This window comes from Lissotriton vulgaris, chromosome 4_1 (genome assembly GCF_964263255.1).
Source record: "Lissotriton vulgaris chromosome 4_1, aLisVul1.2, whole genome shotgun sequence".
Lineage (NCBI taxonomy): Eukaryota > Metazoa > Chordata > Amphibia > Caudata > Salamandridae > Lissotriton > Lissotriton vulgaris.
In genome coordinates, this window is record NC_141691.1 from 120,785,874 (window position 1) to 120,810,499 (window position 24,626).

A 24,626-nucleotide genomic window follows, 5' to 3' on the forward strand; every position below is an offset into this window, starting at 1 on the left:
GAGCAACAAGTCAATAAAATGCATTACCCATCATAAATGTCTAAGGTGATTTAATGTAAAAAATGAATTTCTTTGAGATTTTTTTGAGTTTATGGAGCTCAGTTGAACTGAATGCCAAGTTAGGAATGAGACAGTGAGGGCAAATGTATTTTTTATCATTTGGGGGAGGGGGACTGTATGAATTGTCAGTCCTCGTTAGAGATGTTTACATTTTTCATCTGCAGGCAGTGGTTGGCCAAGACCATACATGCTGTCACTCCTAACTTATGCGCTGGACTCCACAGCGTTAATTACAGATTGGCCGCTCTGACCTTTTTTTGCTCTATGGGTCACTATTAACTAGATACTTGGGTGCAGAACTAAACCGTGCACCAAACAGAAGAACGAGTGCAGGCCGAAGCTGATGTTGAACAGCACACTACTGAAAGGCAGATTCCTTCTTTATGGGGGATGGAGCTTTGACGTTGACTGATGGCTACTGCTCCTGATTTCATCTCGCTGGCTGCCGATAGTAGCTTTGACTCTGTTCTTTCACTTCGTTTCAGAAACAAAATCACAATTAAAAGTATTGTGATAATTTCCTCTGCTGGAGCGTTCTGGAGTGTTTTGGAATTTCTCTGAAGCATGTTCTTTCACCTCAATAACTACACACAGAGGGGTGAAGGCAGTCTTTTCTGCAAAGATCAGCTCCCGTATTCAATTTCTTGGACGATCCATTTTTAGGTCTCGCGCCTGCGATGCATATGGCGAAGCCATATGCCATCGCGCAGGCGCGATACTATTGTTGCCGGGTCTGCTTCCCAGGAGACAGGAGATGTCACGCGCACGCTCTGGAAAGCGAACGGCGCCGGCCGCGCGTGCGCGTTTTTCCAATCTCCTGTCTCTCTGGGAAGCACACGTGGAGTGGGTGTCTGCAGGATATTTTTTCCTCACTCATCTGACTCTCCTCCAACCACACTGGGGCGTTCAACCAGTCACCTTTGCCTTCAATTTTTTTTTTTTACCCAGTTCAGAGGTTTCCCTTGTCCTGAATATCTGCAGATTCAGACCCCTTTAATCTGGCCGTCCACATCCGCACATCCCCTGTCTAATCAAAACGCCATGGGCCGGTTCCAGCTTCCAGACATCCTTTGATTATGAAAGATATCTCTTTTTTTTTTATCTCCGGCATTCCGACAGACTCAACCAGATTTGCACCTTTGCAGCGCTGCAGCAGCCCCCGGAGAAAAGCACAGAGTTCTATTTGTCACCTGTGCCTATGGCAGGTCAAGGCGGGTGGAGGGAGCCCGTTCCACCCGCTCCCTTTACAGAGGGGCCTCGCGCTCTTCGCCTGCGCCGGAATGAGGCTGAGGGGTGACCCCGGCCCTGCACGGCAGATGCCTGCGTTGCGTTTACAAACATTGTAAAGCGTGGCCTCGGGACGTTTAAAACCCCCCTCCCACCTAGCATTCCCTTTATGTGCGAGAGCGGCCCAGGGGCTGGGGGTGGGGCGCGCTGCGGACCCCTTAGAGCGCCTTGTTTACTCTCCTCGCGCAGTTTGAGGATCTAACTCCAAGTTCCTCGGGTCTCTCCACAACAGGGCCTCTTTACGCTCTTTCCGAGCTGCATAACAGACGGATACCGTCAACCTACAACGTAAAGCAAACCAAACGTGTTCTTTCCTCATTTCTTTGTCAGTTTGCACAATGGTTGCTTTTGGAAAATAGTCCGATTGAGTTTTAAACGGGGACACTTATAAGGGTTTAACATTACTTATTGTGACCCCACGGGCTGTGGTGTCATTGTGAATTAAAAACACAAATGAATCACCCTCCCCCCACTATATTTCCCACGACTTGTGCCCTTGTTTAGGAGTTTTAGCAGATGGGGAAAGAAACAAAGCAGTTTGTAGAGCCTTGTAAAACCCACGAGATGCCATTTGTAATCGTTTATGTGGCTGTGGAATGCAATCGTAGGTATCCTGGGAGCAGGCTTGTCAGATGGTGCACAGGTATGTGGCACAGGCAGAAGCCTGCTTAGCTGCTCTCCCAGCAGGACCAGCTGTATGACCTCTGAACTGCAGAACGTTAAAAGGAAGAGGTCAGCAGTGAGGTCACTGGTAGCAGGGCAAGGGACTGAGCTTTTTAGGTCTCGCACCTGCGATGCATATGGCGAAGCCATATGCCATCGCGCAGGCGCGATACTATTGTTGCCGGGGCTGCTTCCCAGGAGACAGGAGATGTCACGCGCACGCTCTGGAAAGCGATCGGCGCCGGCCGCGCGCGCACGTTTCCCAATCTCCTGTCTCTCTGGGAAGCACACAAGCAAGCCCAGCAAACCCCGCCAAGGCACCACGAGTGAACGCAGTAAGAGTTGTGCAGCCCGCATTACTATGCGCCCCCTCTTCAACGCCACTCTAAACAAGTTTTTGCAGGTTGTGTCCTGTGAAAGCTCCTGCAGCAGGCAGGCAGGCTGCGGGAAACCTGAGCTCGGGCAGTAACAGCAGAGCAATGCTGGCTGCAGGCAGCCACGACTCTCCCCTCCTCTCGGTTGCTTACACGGACCAACTTAACCGGGGAGTTAGGTGTCCAGACTCTGCACGTGGCACGGTCGGGGTGATCTGCGAGAGTCCTGGCCCCTGGAGGATCCCTGCCCCTTCCCTGCTTCAGAGCCTTCAGTCTGCCAGGCTGGCACGAGTAAGTATACATTTTCGTTAGCACAGTCTCTGCTTGATGGATGTCTTCATTTTATAGGCACCCGCTCTTGTCATCCTCTGTGCTTTCACCCCAAGAGCAGTGTGCGGCTAGCTCGGCTCGAAGTGCTGAGCACTCACTGCCTGGTCTCGTCAGCTCCATTGGTTTTACCCCAAGATCAGCGGCGAGCTCCACCCTGCTCTCACAGCTGTGAAAATTAAAAGTCTTGTGTTTTTTTTGCAGAGCGAAGTTATTTTTCAACAACCAGCTGTTCCTAATGGCCCCTTGGGTTAAACGTTTGTATTTCTCGTTTGGCCCATCTTAGCTCACTGCTCAACCCGGTAAAAACCAATAGGGAAAACAAACAATCTTTTCTGTGGCAAACCCTCCCTTGAGATCATAGAAAAATAGGCTGCTGTAAATATTGCACGGTTAATGGCTGTAGGTGTCTGGGAGGTTAAATATGTGTTGGGTTTAAAACCAGTGGCTTTCAGTGTTTACGGACAGGTGGCTTTGTTACTGCCACCAGCACATGCCTATTTCAATGAGGGCGACAGGCTCTGTTATTGTTAATAGTCTGGGAAGTAAACTTTCAGCGGACATCCCACTCGACACGCACATTGTTGTCAATGTATGGCGGGACTTTAAGTAATTAAAAGCACCACCACATCCACCACCACCACCACATCCACCACCACATCCACTACCACATCCACCACCACATCCACTACATCCAACACCACCACATCCACCACATCCACCACAGCCACCACCACATCCACCACCACCACGTCCACCACCACCACGTCCACCACCACCACGTCCACCACCACCACATCCACCACCACCACATCCACCACCACATACACATCCACTACATCCACCACCACCACATCCACCACCACATCCAACACCATATCCACCACCACCATATCCACCACATCTACCACATCCACCACATCCACTACATCCACCACATCCACTACCACATCCACCACATCCACTACCACATCCACCACCACCACATCTACCACCACCACGTCCACCACATCCACCACCACCACCACATCCATCACCACCACCACACCCACCACCACACCCACCACCACCACATCCACCACCACATCCACCACCACCACATCCACCACCACCACGTCATCCACCACCAGCACATCCAACACCCCCACATCCACCAGATCCACTTCCACCACATCTATGTGTGTGTGTGTGTGCTCTTTGTGTGGCTCTGTGTGTGTGTGTGTGTGGTTGCACATGCAATAGGTCTCACATTTGCGAGAGATTAAGCTATTAGCATTATAAATGACAATGCCATTTATTTATCTGTTTTCAAAACAAACACATACATAAAAAAATTGTCATTTACAATGCCAATAGCTCTAACTTTTGCAAAGGCGAGACCGTTGCATTGTAAATGCTTGTTATCCTTAGCAGACTAGCTATTCTTTTTGTAGCTACATTAACTGCGCAACCTGAATTGCCTTAAGAAAGCCAGTATTGATTTCGGGACACTTTCTATGTTTTCCTACATAGGACCCAGCCGCTGCCCCCACTGTGATGTGGGAAGAATGCAGAAGAGGTCATGGGCCCCCAGCTTTAGTCCACACTTTGGCTTCTGCCTCCTTTGGAGGTCTTGTGAATCTTGGCATCATGGCCCCATCATGGAAAGCTGCAGCTGGGTGATTCAGCGTGAAAGAAAACTCTGGTTTTCCAAACAAGCAGCATTCCAGGTGCAGGCAAATGGAAGAGTCTCTTCAAAGAAACTGGGTATTTGGATGCCCTGTTCAGCACCTGCCAGGGGTCACACCGAGCAGGCTAGACTCTATAACATTTAGTAACTTTAGACAAAACATCTGTTGCTCAAAGCATTAAACCGACTCAGAAATATGTGAAGATAAAACAGACATTTTTTAAAATGAATACAACAAAGCATAAAACTGTAAAATTGACAAATTGTAATTTTTTAATTTGGGGGCTGTTCAATGATTAGGCCCTTTGGATAGGTCACTGGAACCCGACACTCTGTTACATCCGTGTCATCATCTGCTGACTTCCTACTTAATTTGTTGTCCTACGTAGACTCTTTCAATCTTTAAAAAAAAAAAAAATCTTTATTGTATTATCACATAAAAAAGCAACTCAAATTCAATGAGAGACATTGGGGACATGCATGCAGCATTAACATAGAGTATACATCATGACTTCCCATGAACACATTTGCAGTCGGTGTATGAAAAACCAAACAGTTTTAGTAGATAAAAACCCCAAATTACACATTTAAAAGGAATCAAATCTCCGCTTTCTGCACCTCACCCCCACATCTGCAGTCCAGTCAGTTGGCCCGCCGGTGGTGGTAATTCAAGTTCTGACCCCCACATTTCTCCCGCCACCTCAGACAGAGCTGAATATAAGTGGAACTGTCCTGGATTTAGACAGTGTCCAGCAATACGTCCTCAAAAGGGCGTAGTCCCCCTTCAGTAACCATGTCTCCCCAAGTCTGCAGCCCTACCATGGCCCAACAATCCAACCCCTCCCCCCCGTCTGGTGTGTCTTTTCTAATCGCCTGCTTTGAGGGGAGGCTCACAATGGGAATTCTGGAGCTTATGGCAGCCACTCCTGCCATTATGACTGTATTTGTTCCAGCACCAGGCAGCCACCCACAGTAGCAAATTACAAACGCATAGATAAGAGGGGGACTTCAGGAGCCGCTCCAACAAGGGCCTATCACCAAGTTCCTAGCTTATCTGCATCCCTGAGCCAACGGATCGACTACTGAAGTTGTACCACTGCGTAGTACAGTGTGTAACTATGCTCCCCCCCCCCCCTCTTCCATTGCGGCATACAGTGCATTTATGGTCACCCTGTGCAGTCCAAAACGTTATATTAGGCAGACCAACAGACATTGTAATTCCGTAAAGAAGGGTGCCTTCTATATTATTGGTAAAGCTGAAAAAAATATAGAAGCTGAGGGAAGAGGGGCATTTTTGCTATTGAAATCCTACCCATAGGCGAGAGGTGATGCTGTGTCCAGAAGGGGAGTGATTGCTGGATCGATGTCAACGCTTTCCCTAGGTTACCATCCATTAAGTCTTGTTCTGTATGGTAAATGTGTACCCCCAAATATTTAATGGAGTCATAACCCCACTGCAGGGGGTCTCCCTCTCTCAGGTGCTGTAGGGCTTCCAGACTCCTCAACAAGGGAAACAAATATGACTTCCCCCAGTTTTTGCATTTTTAGTTCCATAACGGTATGTGGGTTTATAGGGGAATAGGGTAGGAAGTTATTTAATTGCCTCAAATTGTAAAGTGCTCTGATATCCTTCGGGATCAAGTTCGTGCTATATAAAACTTTATAAATAAATAAATAATGTGTAGCCCAGATATTCTCTCAAATTTTTCAGTAGCCTCCATGGCCTCCACTAATACTCGTCTGTCCACCTTTAAATAGATCAATGTCTCATCAGCATACATCAATACACAGACTCCCTACTGATGTCCTCTTGTGCGTAGGAGACACACCAGTGGTTCCACGGCCAAAGCAAAGGGTAACTGGGATAGGGGACAGCCCTGTCTGGTGCCTCCTACTGTGCCGAACCTGTCTGATATAACCCCTCCAGTGCAGACCCTGGCCAATGGTGTCTCGTAAAGAATCCCAGTCGACCTCCTGAGCTCCAGCCCCATCCCAAATTTGGATAAAACTGTCTTCAGATATGGCCACCCCAGAGTGTCAATAGCCTTTTCTGTGTCCAGGGAAGCCATTCAGCAGCTGGTGTCAGTCCTACAAGCCCACTCCATGGTACAGAACAAACGGCTTAAGTTCAAGAATGTGTTTCTACCAGGAATAAACCCATTTTGATCAGGGCGTATCAATATCTGTACCAGTGGTGTCAGTCTGTTTACTAGCATCTTCCCCAGTATCTTGTAATGCAGGTTGAGTAGGGAAAGGGGGCGATAACATTTAAACTCAGATGGATCGTGTCCTGGCATCGGGAGTAGTTATGAGAGCTTCTCTCGTTGACTCAGACAGCCAACCCCGCTCACATGCTGTTTCATTTACACACACAAGAAGCATGGTGCCAGTTGGGCATTATAAGTGGTATAAAATTTGATGGGGAAGCCATCCGTTCCCAGAGTCCGATCTCTAAGTATCTGTTTTATCGCCATCTTGACTTCTAGTGTCAGTGGGTCATCCAAAAATTGCGTTTGCAGGGGGTCAAGAGTGGTTGTCTTGATGTTCCGTAAGTAAGTCTTTATTGAGTCTTGGTTTAGGATCTTGTCAGTCCTGTACAATGATGCATAGTATTTCTCAAACTCCCCATTAATAGCTAGCTGTGAATTCACTAATTGACCTGCAGTAGACTGGATCACTCACAGGGGCGTGTGCTGTACTACTGATTGCAGCACCCAAGCTAGCAGGCTGCCCGCCTAGCTCATTTTATTTAGTGTGCTCCTTAAAATCTAGTGTAGACAGGCCGTGAAGCGCCTCCCTATGTTCTTGAACTTGAAGATACTCTGGATTGGACACCCCCTCCCGCTACGTGATCTTCAGGTGTTCCTCTATTCCTTTGATCTCTCACCTCAACCCACATTTCATACCATACTGTGTCGTCATGCATACCTCTCTGACTAACATATTAAACGCGCTCAATTCCACATCTGCATCTGTAGCAGAGCCCTCATTTTCATTAAAGAATTGAGTGCCTGTGGTTGCAACTGTTGCAAGTGGGCGTGTACGGTCCTTTGGGAAGGTCACCAGTAATGGGCAATGACCTGATTGTGTCTTGCCTGGATATTCTGCATTCTTGCACTTACTCGTCAAGGCCCTACTGACCTCAATCATATCTATCTGAGTGTGTAAAGCATGTAATGTGAATAATCACGTAAGCACGGGTGTGCGTACGCGAAATATTAATTGCTTGCATATTAAAGGTCCACTGTTGTAGTTGCCTGGTGTTTGTGTGGTTGGGTTCCCACTAGTGGAGAAGTAGATCTGTCGCTCAGCAGACCTGGCCACAATTAAAGTCCTGACTCCAGAATCCGTAGAGAACGGCGAGTGCAGGTGTTAGGAAAGGAAGGAAAAGAGATTGTCTCACATTCGGAGAATACAAAGTGGCTAAATTTAGGGGCTCCCCGTCCAGAACACCCTCCAAAATGACATAGCAACCCTCTTCGGAGTCAATCGGAGAATGGTCCACTACAAAGGGAACCCTAGGAGCCACACATATCAACACCCCCTTGGCATAAGCGGAGTACACAGTACCATAGAGCATACCCTGCCACCGTTTGTGCAGTATTGCCAGTGCCCCGGCCGTCAAGTGCGTTTCTTGGAGGCCTGCAAACTGCATCCTGTGGCGTTTGAGGTATGAATGGATCTGGTAGTGCTTACCGTAGGAGCCCATCTCCCTTACATTTCAAGTCAGAAGGCAATAATCTCTAGTCAGCATGTTAGTCGTTTGTACTCGGGTACCATCAATTCAGTGGGTGTCACTTGGGGCATATGGGGTAGTGAGAGAAGGCACAGCAGTGCACAATTGATCAAAGTAACATAATAAGCAACCCAGATCCTTGGCCATGCCCTCAACTGAACACAGCCAACTAGTGCCTCCAGTGATTCCGCAAACTTTTGATGGTCACTCTGGCATTGGGGACAGTCAGTTGTAAACCTGATTCAGGGGGGTGTCCAGCTCTGCCATCATCGATAATACCCGACTCCCCCTTTCCCAGATGGCCCCTGTTTCCAAAGAGGCTTCCGCCCCCATCGTAGCGTAAGACGCCTCAACCGCAATGAAAATTCCCAAGTAAAGGATATCACTGCAATCATGGAGGGCACATTGACAGGTCTACAGTCATCAGGGTGACCTGGGGGAGCTCCTCTGACATCTGTGCAATTGGCGGGGGTCATGAGATCTCACAGTATCCACATCTGACCCTTTGATTCAGCTGTCCAGTTTGCTTCACTGCAGCTAACACCTTCACTCTGCCCAGGGCAGCCTGAGCCTTCCTTGCCCCGGTGGTTCCTCTCTGTGGTCATATACTCCTCCTAGTGTACCACTCAGTCGTTCGCTCGGATATGGCAGCATATTGTTATTCGCTCCTCTTCCCCAACCATTGTCACACCTTTTTTGGTGACCTAAAGAAAAGAGTCTCATTGTCAAGCATGACCTTCAGCTTTGCAGGGTACAGTATTGCATATATCCCGTCTCGATGATAGAGCCGTTCTAACCTTCCTTCCACACAAATAGTCTTTTTGTAAGATGTTTTGCTTGCGTTAGTGGATCATCATTTTGACTTGTTCTGTTATCTCAAGTAAGCCCCCCACCCCCCCACCAATGTTTGTATGCACTCTTTGATCATCAGGACCAGTAATTTATTCTCCCATCCATCCATGGCTGCCTTCAGAGGTTTTGTGCATGATGGGGGTTTAGTGCCTGCTTTTAATACCTGTCTTGGTGGAAAAACATTTATTATTCATTGAGCTGCCTGCGTTGCATCTAAGTAATGCCACTATGTGAAGAACGGTAGGCAAATACATTCTTTTTATATAAAGTTGACTTCCTATGGGAACAACTGCATCCAGCAAATGCCTAGTTGGCCTAATGCGGTGAGGATGTTTAATAAATAGACTCTGATTTTGATATTGGTTTTGTGACCATGTCGAGCCCATGCGTTTCTGTATTTTCTCCTGCGGGCAGCAGTGGGAGGTGAGTGGTTGGCATTCAACCTCCCTGAGGCAACTCCAGCTGAATGAAGCTCGAAGTTCTGGCTCTTCAATATGCAGCATTCCTGAAATGCTGTTTATATTTTCTTAAAAGTCAATAAGCTTTCACCCGCATCTTCAATTTAAAATAGATCGCCGTTGCTTGCCATCAGCTATCTTCTAGGAGATGTGCCTGGCATGTAAAGTGCATTCCAACTCGGTTAGTTTATTTATAGATGCATTGATACTGATGCAAATGGGGAGGAACAGGCCAAGGTTATCTGTTCCTCATCCTGCTCATGGAGGCACCATTTGATGTTCTTAGTGTCCATCTCTCTCTCTTGGCTACCACCCCTGTCCCTAATTTGTCCTGGACCTTTTTGGAAATATTTTCTGTATATTTTCTGTTTTTGATTTGAAAATGCAATACAAAAAATCTCTCCAAATAGGGGTTTACTGCTTCTATCTACTAGCAGCCCTATTGGTTTGAACCCCTTGTCACTACTCCCCGCGCAAAGGACGTTCCACCTTCTAAAGTCTCTTTCCATCCCCATCCTTGGTCGCGATCTGAAAGGTTAATGAAGTAAAGCATGAAATCCATGACCTGGTCCATTCCTCTCTTTCATGGGCCTGCAATATTTGGCTTCTCTGTGGTTTGACATTTATTGAAGGCGCGTAAACTTCTACATTCAGTTTGAGTAGAAACTCCTATTTGGAGGCAAAGATCTGCTTTGGGCAGTCTCGTGCAGTCACCAACGTTTCCATAGCTAAGAGATTCCAAAGTGTAGTCAGGCACTCCCTCTCAGTAGGAACAGTTTTTCTCCTAAAAAGGAGGTGAGCTAGTTTGCATACTTCCTTTGATTGAAGTGGCCATACCTATTCTATAGGGCATTCATTTAGAATTCGTTCAGGCTCGAGGCAGAGCAGTGCTCTGCATCTCTCATTAGTCGCGAACAATACTTCCTCCCAGTAACATAACATTATGCTACACAAAAACTCCACAAGATTTCGCAGAGCTTTGCCACGGGCAGAAAATGTGCTTGTCACGCTGCAATATCGGGCCAGTAGCGTGAGCAGAACTGAAAATTTGACGCAAACAGCACCATGCGATGTGCAAGAACGCATGGCCATTCGAGCTGATTTTGTTGCCACTCAAGGGAAAAATCTACTCGAGGGGTAGCAAATCTACTTGAGAAGCAGCCCTCCAACCGCGACCTCCCGGGTTAGAAAATTGTGCTAGAGAACACCAACACTCACTCTCCTTCTCCAATTTCTGGAGCCTTGCTGGAAAAAAATTCCAGCACATGACGATTGGTAGAATTTGGCCTGAATTTGTTCCTAAATTTCTCAAAATCCGCCGTTGGAACGAAACATTCTTCCCATGCCTAGTATTTTTTAATATCTCAATGGGTGAACTTATTAAGTACCTCCAATTTGTGCAGATTATTTTTTCATCCAGTCACCTGCCATTTTGTCCAGTGTTTTCATTAGATGAGGTAGGGAGGGCTGTGTGTTCTTCAGGAACAACAGCAAATAGTTTGCATACATGGAAATCTTAAACTCATCCTGACCAATTTCTGTTCCCTTTATCCTAGTATTCTACTGGTTCCAAAGAGGGATGAACAAATTCGAGAAAAAACGGGAAACGCTGCGCCGATCCCCTACTTTTGTATAAAGCATTTGCCTGTACTACATTTAGGGCTAAGCTTAGAAGTGCTGGAAAGGCAATGCATGATTGTACACAATCAATATGACTGGCCTCAAAATGTCCTCTGGTGTCACAACTCAAAAAACATTTGTATGCTTTACCCTACTGATGAGTAAAGCATCTGACTATGATTCACAGGCACTAGACTTCGCCCCGGAAAACTTAAAGGAAAACTGGATGCATTTAAAAAATAAAAAATGAAACGTTTTCGTTTAATTTTTTAAGGGCAGGCAGTGGTCCTTGGGACCCACTGCCTGCCCTTAAAAAATATTTTCGCATGCATTTGCAAAGGGTAAGGGGTCCCCTGGAGACCTTTCCCATTTGCGAATGCATTACTACCTACTTGAAGTAGGTGGTAATTGTGAGTGTTTTGCGACCTCAGTTGCAGTCGCAAAACATTAGTACATGGTTTTGAGACTCGCTTTTTGGAAGGGAATGCCCCTTCCAAATAGCGAGTCGCAAAACCTATTTAGCGAGTTGCAAATAAATTGTGACTCTCTAAATAGACTTTGTACATGGCCCATGATATTTTTGCATGCACAAACGGGTTCGCAAACCCGTTTGCGCAAGCAAAAACAGGTCGTACATCTAGCCCTAAGTGATTTGCCCAGAATCACAGGATGTTGAGCGTCGTTGCTAAGACTCTAACCCGCTTCCTCAGCTTTGAGGTCGACCGATCTAGCCGTAGGGCTACATCCTCATCCTATCCTCTCTACATTACCTCTGCTCACCCAGTGCTGTCTATCATGCTCCCATATCAAGACAATTTTTCTTTGATTTTCTTTTCTTTACAAAGACCCACCAACTGTAAAGTGCTGCCGGGACCCATGCTTCTTTTTTTGCACACTTCATAAACTGATTTTGACTTTGCTCCATTTTAAATTGCCGTTCTAACATGGCTACTTTGCCATTTTAGAACGGAAAATTGTAAATGTACACATCATGAACATGTGTCTCATTGTGTCACAACACACACATACGCAGCGGCTGCCCTGTTAAATTTGTTTTTTTAATAGAAAACCCATTCCAGCCATGCATGCGCATGCATTTAGATCATTGCACAGGAAGAAATAACATTAACAAAGCCAATTGCTTGGCCTTTTGGGGCCAAGACCTATTGACTTTGCCAGTGCTTGTTCCTGTGGACCATACCTAAAACTTAGCAGTTGATTGCGATGTCGGGTGGAAAGCCTTCGCCCGATGCCGACCCGGAATCGGGACCGACAGATTTGCAATCTGAGGTTCTGACCTCCAGATTATGATGCGAACCAAACACTGTTTGGTCGGAGTCCCATTGTTCCCTATGGGAGCTCATGTTCTGCCCGACAACCGGCCGTAACTCAGGCTGGGGAAATGGGATGTTTCCAGAAAACCATGCTCCCTGTTGCAGGCACCCCACAGTGCCTGCCACACAGTGCTGGGTTTTACTGGGGTGTCCCTTAGGTACCCCCTCGGCCATAAATCGGTAGGCCTCTGGGCATAAGGGGCCCTGTCATGGGCCCCCAAGGTCACCTTCCAACAGCCTTTCCGTGCCAGACAGGCCGACCCGGAAAGGCTGTTGGATATCAACATCGTAATCCTGAGGGCGGAAGTGGTGTCCATAGGTGTGTACGATGCAGTTCCAACTGACACGAATACTCTGCGAGACGCTCTGAAAGGATTCGGAATAGCCACATGATTTATATTCTGACTGTGAACATCGTAATAGGGCGGTCAGAATGTAAACCGACCTAGTCGGCCGGAAGGGCTCCGACGCTGTCCAGGAGATTCCGACTGTCTGGCGGAGACTTTCCACCCAACTTTGAAATGAGTCCCGTAGTGTGCGTAGAGCCAGCTCGTTGCTTACCATTGATTGGCTTTCTTGTAAGTCTCATTCACTTTCTTCGTATTTGATGGCTTTACCTCAACGTCTTGCGTTTGTCCCTGCCCTGAGCATACATTCTTTACTATCCTTTTGATTGATGATTTCTTTCCCTCCACAGCTCACATTTACTGAACATTTTTTTATCTTTTTCCTTAAGCAGTCCAGTGAATGAGTTTGTTTGGTCTCTCCCTTGTGTGCTGTGTTCTCTCTCAGATATCCACTCCACCTACTTATCATATATGTGTTGCTCCCTCCTTCCCGCACTCCCACGTATTCCATTCTTTCGCTACCTGTACAATTTTTTTGCATTGGCTAGACCAAAAAGGCCGAACCTATGCGGGTTTTCAGTGAGTGATTTTTGTTTTTTTTGTTTTAGTTTTTCCCTTTTTCATAGTTTTTCAGAAGAATAAGAAGGCTGTTCGGAGTTTTGCTGGTCATTTGCTGATGTCATTATGGGTCAAAGGATAGATGATGTCACGTCAGATCATTGAACATTTTCGTGGATTTTCCCCTAACCAATGGGGACTGGTACACTTTGAAATCAGTTTGTCCTCAACAGCAGACGTACTGCATGGCGAGAGTTAACATTACACGCAAGTCCAACATACCAGAGAGTGATTTTGTTGATTAACTGCTGTCCTAAAGCTGCGCATTGGGAGATCATTTAGTGACGAGTGGCTGCACACCACCTTTGTCCACCAGGGTTCAGCAGGTATGGGACTAGGCTGGGTTGCACATAAGAGAGATACTTGTAGGCTGGAGAGCTACCAATAGTTCACGAGCTACTCGTTGGAGCCATCTAGTCCAGAATAATATCTGATATGAGCTCCCACTTATTGCTTCAGCCTATCCAGGTGGTATTAACCTACCCGTATGAGGTAGACACAAATGATGAAGCATGCCATAATAAGGTATTCTTGCTTACCCCTCATATAGTAAACTTGTTATTTCTGTCTTAGTTACAGTCAGTAGATCTGCCTTTTCCTCCTTCCGTTTTTGTGTGGTCATCTATTTGCTCATCCTCACATCTCACTGGGCTACGGGTGGCATATGTCAATTGCAGGTAACAAAATGACCATATTATTTGCATGGCCCCCAAGATGAATTGCTCCTGGTCCCAGGTCTGGCCATATATTAACTTAAGTACATTTTTCAAGCGCTTCAAAACTGCTTAGGTGGAACCAAGCACCTTATAAGTGAACTTCATTGTGTTTTGTTGTTGTTGTGTGTGCTTTGCTGCATGCTAGCTCGGAGTGCCATATGTCCATTTGAGTAGTGTGTTTGGATACATAGATGTATGGCATTATGCTACATTTGAGGTGAGTCTGACTGGTTAGTTGTTGGGCATTACATCAGTTATCTGCAAATAGTTAAGTGGACTAAGTCCACATCGATCGTAGATAAAATCAATCTGGTTGTCACTCAACATTTTGACTTGGCTTTCAATTTTAGTTCAGTAAGATTTTATTGAATTTTAAGAAAGGAGAAGTACATAAAGACATACAAAAAAGTGAAGAAATTTATCAGCTGCGTTAAAATCCATCACTTTTTGTTGGAAGGATGCTTCTTCTCTTTCAGTCATTGCTTGGTGGTCCTGGATTATCTTTACAAGAAGAGGTGCACAATTGTCAATACAAGGTGTTCATCCTAATTCTTCGACTTTTCAATCTTTCTGGTCTCCTATAGATTCATATGTACAGTTATAATTATTGTTGTTGTATTGCTCATGTAATATTGGTAACTCTACTGATTTAAGTATTTATGCTATGAAATGTATATTTCCCTTTCCCTTCTCCCTTCCCCTCCCTTCCCCTCCTTTCCCCTTCTTCTGTTTTCCTTTGAATGTCAAATGTTATTATCTTACAATGAGTTTTATTGATGACTGTATTTTTATGATTACTCTTTTTCGCTTCTTTGGCTTTCAATTTTGAGTGTTATCGTTGTCTTTTGCACCCAGCTGTCCGCTGTTTCTTTAAGATTGGAGAAAGTGTTCAGAGCTCGGGAACTTGCACTCCCTGAGATCAGCCGCTAAGTATTAGCCCTTTGAATTTGAAGGAATAATGATGTAGATAAGTACAATTGAGCACCATTTATATACATCAAAAAGTTATCCTACCTTTCATTCCTCTTTCCTCTTTGCCTGTCAAACCTATTGCTGTCTTTTTGGGTTTAGATGGAAAACACCATCAAGCAGTCTGAAAATGACCTCAACAAGCTCTTGGAGTCCACGCGGCGGCTCCATGAGGAGTATAAGCCGCTGAAGGAACACGTGGACGCGCTGCGGATGACCCTGGGCTTGCAGCGATTGCCTGATCTTTGCGAGGAGGAGGAGAAGCTATCCCTTGAGTAAGTCATCTCTTCCAGTGTTCTCTTGTTTACCCGCTGGTTGCACAACAATACGATGCTGTGGAATATTTTTTTTGTTAAGATTAAGAGCTAGGAGTCTTGACTAACATAGGATCCAGAGAGATGTTTTTTTTGAGCGTCAACAACAGAGTTGTGCCTTATGATTCCGCAGAAGGTTTGGCAAATGGACGGCGAGCCACATCTAATGAGCATTAGAAGCCCAAATCTAAGAAAGATGAGATTATATCCCAACATCATGAAACTGAATTTAGAAAAGTTCATTAACTTCTCCATTAATAAATGTTTCCGAATACTATTATATTGGCGAACTAGTGATGGAGAGGTAATAGTTACCAGCTGTGGCATTGGTCTCAATTTACTTTATGGATTAAGACATGGAAAGGTACAGTCAGCCAAACACCCTGGGACATGCAAACCATAGATTTTTGGATTCACCAACCTTGCCTAAAGCTCAAACTGGTGGCACAGTCGCGCCCCGGAGGTGGCGCGAAGATGGACAGTTTTAATGCCAGATCTTTAGCTGAAATTGAATATTTTAACACCACAGTGGAGTAGAATTGGGCATTAAATACCCATGGATTCATTTTTTGGGGGGGGAAATAGTGATAGTTTATTTCATGTTCTTTGGTTAAAAAAAATCCAGTATTTTCCGTTACTCAGGTAAGAATTCATCGCTGCCAACTTTTAGATTCTGGTCACAGATGCCACAGGCATGGTTCTATCATTTTGATTCACAATTGGGATGACTGGTTTCAAAACCTTCTACAGGCTGCACAGTCTGATACATTTGTGCAATATCCGGTAAAAGAATGTTGCTGATAATCTGCAAAAGAGGATTGAAGGATTACAGAACCTCTGAATCTAACAATTCATGTTGCTTGTTGAATAACTAGATCCACACTGAAATACTAAAATATATTCAGTGCAGGCGATGCGATATTTGGTGACTGGAAAAATATTTTAGATGAAGAAAAAAACAATCAAAAAAGACCATTGATCACTGCTAATGATGTAAAACGAACAAAGCTGAGAGATTGGCTGGCTTTTTTGTAGCATCACAGTTCTCCAGGAAGATGGGTGTTTCTGCAAAAACACAAAGGAATCTTTGCCTATATTCAATACAAATGTAATGGGTAAAAGCAGCATCTCTGATGTAATAAGTCACCAGCTAACTATCTAAAATAGAAGTCCAACACTAATGACACAATAGAAGGGAGAATGTAACAAGTTGACGTCAAACCTATCGCATATACTCTCATCCTTTCCCTTTTTCGGAGGCTGTTGTATCGTGTGGTTAAAGATGGCTACCGTGGCTTGCATTTGGTGCCAACTTTCTGCTGACGTGGTCGCGAGGTACCAGCAGACAAAGAGGTTGGTGAGAGCCTTGCACGGCAGGAGTTGCGTAGGGTTTGATGGCCCGTTAGACAGAACCTTTGTGCAGCTAAAGCACCAACCCCGCTACCCTGTTCTCTGCTTTCAAATTTAGAGATTCCCACAGGTGCTACAGGAGTTTATTTTCCCTTGGGGAGACTCCTTCTCTCATTCTGGGAGAAGATTTGGCAGAAAAATGATGGTTACAGGTCCACCATGCAACTCTGTATGCTGGAACTGCTGCTACAGTGTGTGTGTGTGGGGGGGGGGGGGGGGGGGGGGGGGAGGGTCAAGAGTGCATTCTTCTCCTAGTGTGGAAGGTTGACCTGGATTATCCTAATGGCAGGCTGTTCTATGACCCCTGTGACATTTACACTCTTCACCTTGTTGGGAAGGTTAGCAAGGAGGACACTTCTGTGGCTATTCCGATGAAAAGGTGTAGATTACTAGTTACCTTCTTCAGTAGCCAGATCTTCTCCAGTGCATGCACAGCCTCGAACAGACACCCAGACAGATGAATGCTTGGATTTTTGACAATTTAATACCTTTGTATCTTTCTCGCCCAAGCTAGTGCAGTGTTGTATGCTAATGATCAGGCCACTAATAATTTCTAAAATCCTGTTTCATGTGTTCTCTCTTACATATCATCTTTGTCAGCATTGTACACAATCTTTGATATTTATAATTACCAGATTAAATTCTTGATTCGACTTTGTATCTTCCCGAATATCGAAACGTCAATGACCATTTTTCGACATAGAATTTTATAATATGCCGCCCCTGGTTATTGGTATTTTTAGAGGTTTGAATATCGTGTGTCACTGGTGTCTGTGTTGTTCAAGCATGTTCACCCGCTGTGTTGTCCTTACAAAATGAAAAAGAAGTATTTAAACACCTGTCTCGGTGTTTGAATACCGTGTGTTCTTAGTATGGTACGCAGAGAGTCTTATAATCCGTGTTAGGTTTGGGAAACATCAGTTACAACGAAGTCTTTTCCACGCATGACGTTTTCAACGATCCACTTACCCCGCAAACGTCTCTTCAACGAGGGAGCCTTCAACGACCGTCTTTACCACGCAAGTGGTATTCCTTTTGGTCGTCCAGCATGTAAGTTGTGCGTGGCCATGGGGGGTTGGGGGGTCTCCCCCCCGATAAAAAAAAAAAACGAGCAGGCTACATACAATAAAAAAACGCACTAAAGTGTCATTAAAAAAAAAAAGAAAAGAGCCGCACCGAAGACGTGGCGAATACGTCATAATTGAAGTCCTTTTTTAGTTTTGGTAGACGTGTTTTAACGCATATTTCGATGGAGGATGGAAGTAAGAGCTGGTGAACGTAACGTTTTTGAAATGCGAGATTAGAACTTGCGTTCTAAAAAGCTGCGTGGTACAGCCACTTGCGAAGTAAAATTCGCGTGGTAATGCCATGCGGAGTATTTGTATTAGTGGTAAAGTCATATATTCGTTAGGTTTCATTTTATAAATAATTATGCGTGCAATGCTTTCTGATTTATTTATTTTTGCTTTGGTCCAGTTACTTTGAAAAGCAAAAAGCGGAATGGCAGACAGAACCACAAGAGCCTCCCATCCCAGAATCCCTTGCTGCAGCAGCAGCTGCCGCCCAACAGCTGCAGGTGGCAAGAAAACAGGACACACGGCAAACGGCGACGTTCAGGCAACAGCCGCCTCCAATGAAGGTAACCAGGCCTGGCCTCTGGCAAGTTTACATATTTCTGAAGTGAGAGAGAGTGAGTTCAAGGGTGTTAGTGCAAAGTTTACTCCTGTGGGTCGTAACCTGATTTTTGGTGGGTCGCCAAAGTCCAGGCTATACATAAAGATACCTTTAAAAAAATGCATTGTGTCACATTTGCTATGCTTCAAAGACAGGTCCAATGTCAGGCTATGTTTTCTGTTTACAAGCTCCTCTCACTTTGCAGTCAGTGAAAGAAAAATAAAGTGAATTATTTGGCAATTCTGCTGGGTACATGAAGTGTAAAAGGAAAGCTGCATGTAAGATGTCATTTTTTCATAACACTCAACAAAATGTATATACCTGTAAATAAACTGTACAGATTCAGCAGTATCAGCAGTAAGGAAAGCAACATGAAGCAATTTCTTTTTGTGATTCTGAAGTGTGATGGAAACAAAGATTCAGTAGGATCAGAACAAATCAAGACACTTTACTTGGTGATGCACAAATAATAAATATTCACTGAATTCTTGTGCCTGCACATTGTCATTTGTGTGCAATATACTTTTAGCTATAAAACTGCATGTCTGCAAATTCAGTGACCATTTCCATAGAAACGTGCTGTTTGCAAATAGCAATGTGCGACCACACGATGCTTTACTACATTAAAAAAAGTGCCCGCGTCATGTCCATTACGGCTAGGTGGGTCGCAGGAGTTTGTCGTACTTAGAAGTGGGCCGTGGTTCTAAAATGTTTACAAAGCATTGCCCTAGATTAATGCTGCTGAGAAAAAGGCTTCAGTTGAGCACAGTGTTAGAAGCTTTCCACTTATGTTTGCCACTCTTCGAATTTAACTGTGGCTTTCTTTGCCACTCTCCGTTGTCTCTACATGTTTCCAGCATCTAACTTTCGAGATGGCTGTTTCTGAAGGAACAAAAATTATTTTAAATTGTCTGGTTCAAAAGTAATCAAACATGTGGCTTCTGCTCTTTTACCCATGAGCCTCTTTAGTCAGTGCTCAAATTAACTTTGTAAGATTGCTGATGTCTTCGACATTGCACCAAGTGCTCCCACGCTCCGCTTATTCAGTGCAGTGTGGGAACAGTGCTGCACTGCAAATGAGACCTTAGAACTGTGGCAAAAAGACGCATATTTGACTCTCTTATCATGTGTGAGGTGCCCTCTTGTTTCATTGGCTGTGCTCCCTGCTCGGTGGATCTTCCCACAGTATGATATGTCCACAGCACTCTAACCTTCAGTGCTGTTGCATTAAGAGACTTGGGCTCCCAGGGTTTTTAATTTCGTCAGCACAACTCTGGACCTCACTGCTGCATCCAGTACGCGTTTGACCTGAATTTTAAGAGCGTGAGTCCTGCAGAAAGCAAATATAATTTCTAACCCGTAGGATTCTGTTGCGTTGGTTGTGTCCACAGGTTTCATATTTTAGAAAGAACCTTTAAGGTTTCTTTCTTTTCCGCACCATTCAAAGTAGACCCAGAACTCTGGTCACAACATCGCCGGTTTACACCAACGCCAAATTCACAGAGTAGACAGCGTGGTAGGGAAATGTCCCCTCCAACAACTACAGGCAGCTCATGTTGGTCATGCATCCATGCATCCATGCATGTCTAGCGCCTGGACATGACTCAGTCATGCAACAAATGCTCCCTGATGGACCTGAAGGACACCAAGGAGCAGGACATCACAGGACGCAAAAGCTAGGGAGGTCTGGTACAGACAGCGGACTCACTCCAAGTAGTGGGCCTTCTCCTGATCTAGATCCCACTCTAGGCCCCATCTTCCAGAAATAAGAATTTGAGGGACAGGTTGCACCACAGGTGCCAGATATCAAGGCAGAACTTGTCCCGGGGTTACCACTCCCGCTCCAGGGAGACGTCGTGCAGTCGGCACATTAATTGCCTGCCTGCCTCTGAGCCTGTTCCGTGGCCGGTGTGCTCCAAACTCTCTGGGCTGTCGCTGCAAATAGTCTCTTTTGAGGCTGCCAAGTCCCAGCTTTTCAGGGTGATGCCAGGTGCATCTGTGGCTGCAGCGGCCTCCAGTGGGACTGTCTGGCGCATCCGACCCCAGTGCCTACTGACCCTCTTGTGCATCTGGCCTTATCTCTACCAGCACCAGGCCATTCAACCACTCCTTCACCGAGGGCCTTGCTGGTTCCACCACCCTGTTGCTGGGCCCAACTCCAGCGACAACGGATCTGACTGAAACCCATCTGGAGCCATCATCAGTCCATGCATGAATTGTGTCTTGTTATGAGATTACCAGGCACCGCCTCCAGCTTTGGATGACCCCAGCCTCTTCCTCATCACCGGTGCTGTTACAGGCTGGATGCTCTGCACCATGAAGAAGGCAATGACCATTTGCTCCCCCTTTTAATACTGATGGCAGCCTGCACAGAGAACTACAGAATGTAAGTGGCTTAGAAACCTCCCATGGGACCCAGTTGGACTCCACATCAGGGTCTTCCCTCTGAAGAGTGCCTCTTTTGCCTCAGTAGACCGCTGGCCTCCAGAAGCATCCACACTCTGTGCCCTGCCAGCCTGTGCCCCGACCTCGCTTTGTTGGTATCGTACTTGCTGCCTTGCTGAGATCATATTCACTGCCTTCATTAAGTATCTGTGCCAGCCTGTGCCCCGATCTAGCTCTGCATTGCTTTCTGTTGTTGTTCGTTGCCATTTGGTGTCCCAGTCCATCTCTCCTCCCCGCCGCTGCTCCCCCGCGGCCCCACCCCCGCTCCCTACAACATCTACAAGCGATCCCTTCCCCACGCGCCACCCCGCTCCCGACTCCCAGCTGCTCCTCCCTTCCACTGGAACTTAAGGACTGACCAGAGCGGTGAAGAGCTGTGACCGTCCTGACCCAGTCAGATCCGGTCGCTCCACCCGCTCCTGGCCGTCCTCGCACCGCATCCACACTCTGTGCCCTGCCAGCCTGTGCCCCGACCTCGCTTTGTTGGTATCGTACTTGCTGCCTTGCTGAGATCATATTCGCTGCCTGCATTAAGTATCTGTGCCAGCCTGTGCCCCGATCTAGCTCTGCATTGCTTTCTGTTGTTGTTCGTTGCCATTTGGTGTCCCAGCCCATCTCTCCTCCCCGCCGCTGCTCCCCCGCGGCCCCACCTCCGCTCCCTACAACATCTACTAGCGATCCCTTCCCCACGCGCCACCCCGCTCCCGCCTCCCAGCTGCTCCTCCCTCGCTCCGCCCCCCTCCACTCTCCACTTATGACAGAGCCGCAAACGCGCAGCGGGCGCGCCCCAGGCGCGCCAAAGGTAAGCCCGTCTATGCCCGTCTGCGCCTGGACCGCTTCCAGCACCAAACCCCTGGCCCACGCAAAACCCACTCCAGCCGCCTAATGTACAACGCCGCAACCCTCTCTGCACTCAACACCGGCCGTCGCCCCGACTGCCACCAAGCCGCCCCAGGACGCACTCATGGAACCTTCACCTGCCAATCCTGCAAGTTCGGCTGCATCAAAACCCACACTACATCCACAAACGCCAAACAGAGCTGCGACGACAACCACCTGAAGTGCATCCTGCTCAACACCCGTTCGGTCCACAGACACGCCATTGAACTATGGAACCTAATAGACAACACCACGCCGGACGTCGCCTTTCTTACGGAAACCTGGATGAACGCCTCATCAGCGCCCGACATCGCCATAGCCATCCCAGACGGCTACAAGATCATCCGAAAGGACCGCATAAACCAGACAGGAGGAGGGATCGCCATCGTCCACAAAAACACCAACCGCATCACGACCAGCTCCGACGACACCCTCACTACCGCCAAACACCTCCACTTCCAGATAGACACCGACCCCAAGACCACACTTAGAGGCACCCTCATCTACAGACCCCCAGGACCCCGCTCACAATTCAGCGAAGAAATCACTGACTTCATCAGCCCACACGCCCTCCCCTCCGAGGACTACATTCTTCTAGGGGACCTCAACTTCCACCTAGATAAGAACAACAACAGCAACACCATCACCCTTCTGGACAACCTCGCCAATCTCGGACTCAAACAACTGGTAAACACCCCCACCCACTATGCCGGACACACACTCGACCCAATCTTCTCCTCCAGCAAGCACGTCTCCTTCAATCACGCCACAGGACTCCACTGGACGGACCACAGCTGCGTCCACTTCAACTTCAGAAAGACCACGAACCACCACCTCCCACAACAGTCCCCCGCAGAAACTGGAACAAACTTACCGCCGACCAGATCACCACATCGCTTAACCAAAACCCCCCGCCAAACCCTCTGACCCAAATCAAGCAGCCATCAATCTCGCACAATGGATCACCCACTGCGCTGACAAATTAGCACCCTTGAAAAAGCAACACAACAAGCCAGATAACAAAAAAGCCTCCTGGTTCAATGACGACCTCAAGAACTCCAAAAAGAACTGCCGCACCCTCGAAAAAGCCTGGCGAAGAAACCCAACCATAGACAACATGACTGCCCTCAAGGACGCCACCCGCAAACACCATCAGCTGATCCGATCCACCAAGAAATCAGCATTCAAAGATCGACTCGACAACAACGCCCGCAACAGCAAGGAACTCTTCAACATCGTCAAAGAGCTTACCAATCCCAGCGCAGGCACCAACGACATCACTCCCTCTTAAGACCTCTGCGACTCTCTAGCCTCGTTCTTCCACAGAAAAGTCACTGACATACTGTTGGACTTGGCCCTTCTGGCAGGTTCACCCCTAGACTTTTTGCTTGTAATGGTGACCTGGTGATGGTGATTTTTGGGTTCTGCGCACTTTCACTGTGTCCCAGTGGAAAGTGCGTGCGCACTCTGAGTGCATGGAGTAATAAGGTTGGCCTGCCCTCCCATAGGAATGCATGGGGAATGTCTGTGTCCCTTGTAGTTCCTGATGCGTGAGGCGTGCTTGCTCGAATTTGATATGTGCGAACTCGTGAGAGTGAATGCTTCGCAATGGTGTGTGTTGCATGAGTGTGTCATATGTAGAAGTGCCACTTCTAGGAGTTGGCATATTAGAGTAAAATGTGCCTGGCGTGTGATTGGCTGGAGCTGGCTGGTGAGCCTGGCTCCAGGAAGGCTGGACGGGTCTGCCCGGTGGTGAGTGGGAGATTAGCATGCTGATGGCTGGGGAGGAGTGTACCTGGGTCCTGAATGGGCTGGGCTTTTCCCCACACAATGCTGGCTCCGCCCCCTGTGGTGCGACTGATGTCCCTAGCCCTGCCAGTGAATGAAATGGGTGGTTGGGCTATCAAGGGTACTTCAAAACCAGCTGCAACTGGTTTCCCCCCACCCTGCTCCTACAGACAAAGGAATTTTCTGTATAAAAATGGGGCTGTGTCCCCAGAAATGTGTTCTGCTTTTGGATCCTGCCAGAGGGGGCTGTTGCTGCTGCTGGGGCCAGGAGGACCGCCACTTGGAGTGTCTCCCTGCCTGGAGACCCAGTGTGCTGGCTCTGGCCCAGCCTTGCCCCCCCCTGCCTGCCTCCAGCCCTTGCTGGAGCCTTGTCCTGTCCTCCAGTGCTGGGGAGCACTGAGGATTCCTTGCTTATAGTCCTGAGAGCGCTGCTCTCTGTCCCCCAGTGCTGGGAGCACTGGGAATCCTTGCTTAGCGCTTGAGAGCTCTTCATGTGGCTTCTAGCGCTGAGAGCGCTTTATTTCGTCCCCTGGCGCTTGGGAGCGCCTTTCCTCCGTGGCTAGCGCTGCTAGCGCTGTGGGTGCCCTTCGCCGGTGCCCACCCGGCATCTGATCGCCCCGTGAGGTGATCTAGCGGCGCGGGTGCCACCCCGCTCATTTGCCGCTTTTATTGTGCCCGTTTTGGAGATATTAATTTATCACGAGGGAGCCCACTCCTCGGATAATGGGACCCCGCCTGCCTATCTAAAGTGAGCCGCCGCGCTGCCCGCGGCGACCCGGAAGTGCTCGTGTGGCCAGCCAATCGCTGCGCGGCCCGAGGGAGGGTGACCCGGAAGTCCCGCCCCCGCAGCCGAGCAGCAAGAAGTGACGCAGCCGGCCGTGTCCCCGAGGCTCCCCGAGTGGAGAGAGGAGCCCCGCGCTGCCGGAGAGGAGAAGCCGGCCGTGTATCCCGCCTCCCGCAGCACCAGTGAAGTCCCAGTGAGTGCGGGGGCGGGTCCTTGTTGATTCTTCGAGCGGCCCCGTTGGGAGAGGGCCGCTTCAACGTGGGCAGCATTTCTTTGTGTAGAGCCGGTTGAGGCTCTTGGGG

At 47.5% G+C, this 24,626-nt stretch overlaps 1 protein-coding gene across 1 annotated transcript in view; it reads left to right on the forward strand.

Moving 5' to 3' along the window:
* Positions 1-24,626, forward strand: part of ZC4H2 (zinc finger C4H2-type containing) — an 81,400-nt gene that overhangs the window by 37,387 nt on the left and 19,387 nt on the right. Inside the window, exons 3-4 of the mRNA XM_086918373.1 lie at positions 15,133-15,305; positions 18,231-18,393. Coding sequence (XP_086774499.1) covers positions 15,133-15,305; positions 18,231-18,393 — 336 coding nt within the window. The remainder of the gene's footprint in view (positions 1-15,132; positions 15,306-18,230; positions 18,394-24,626) is intronic.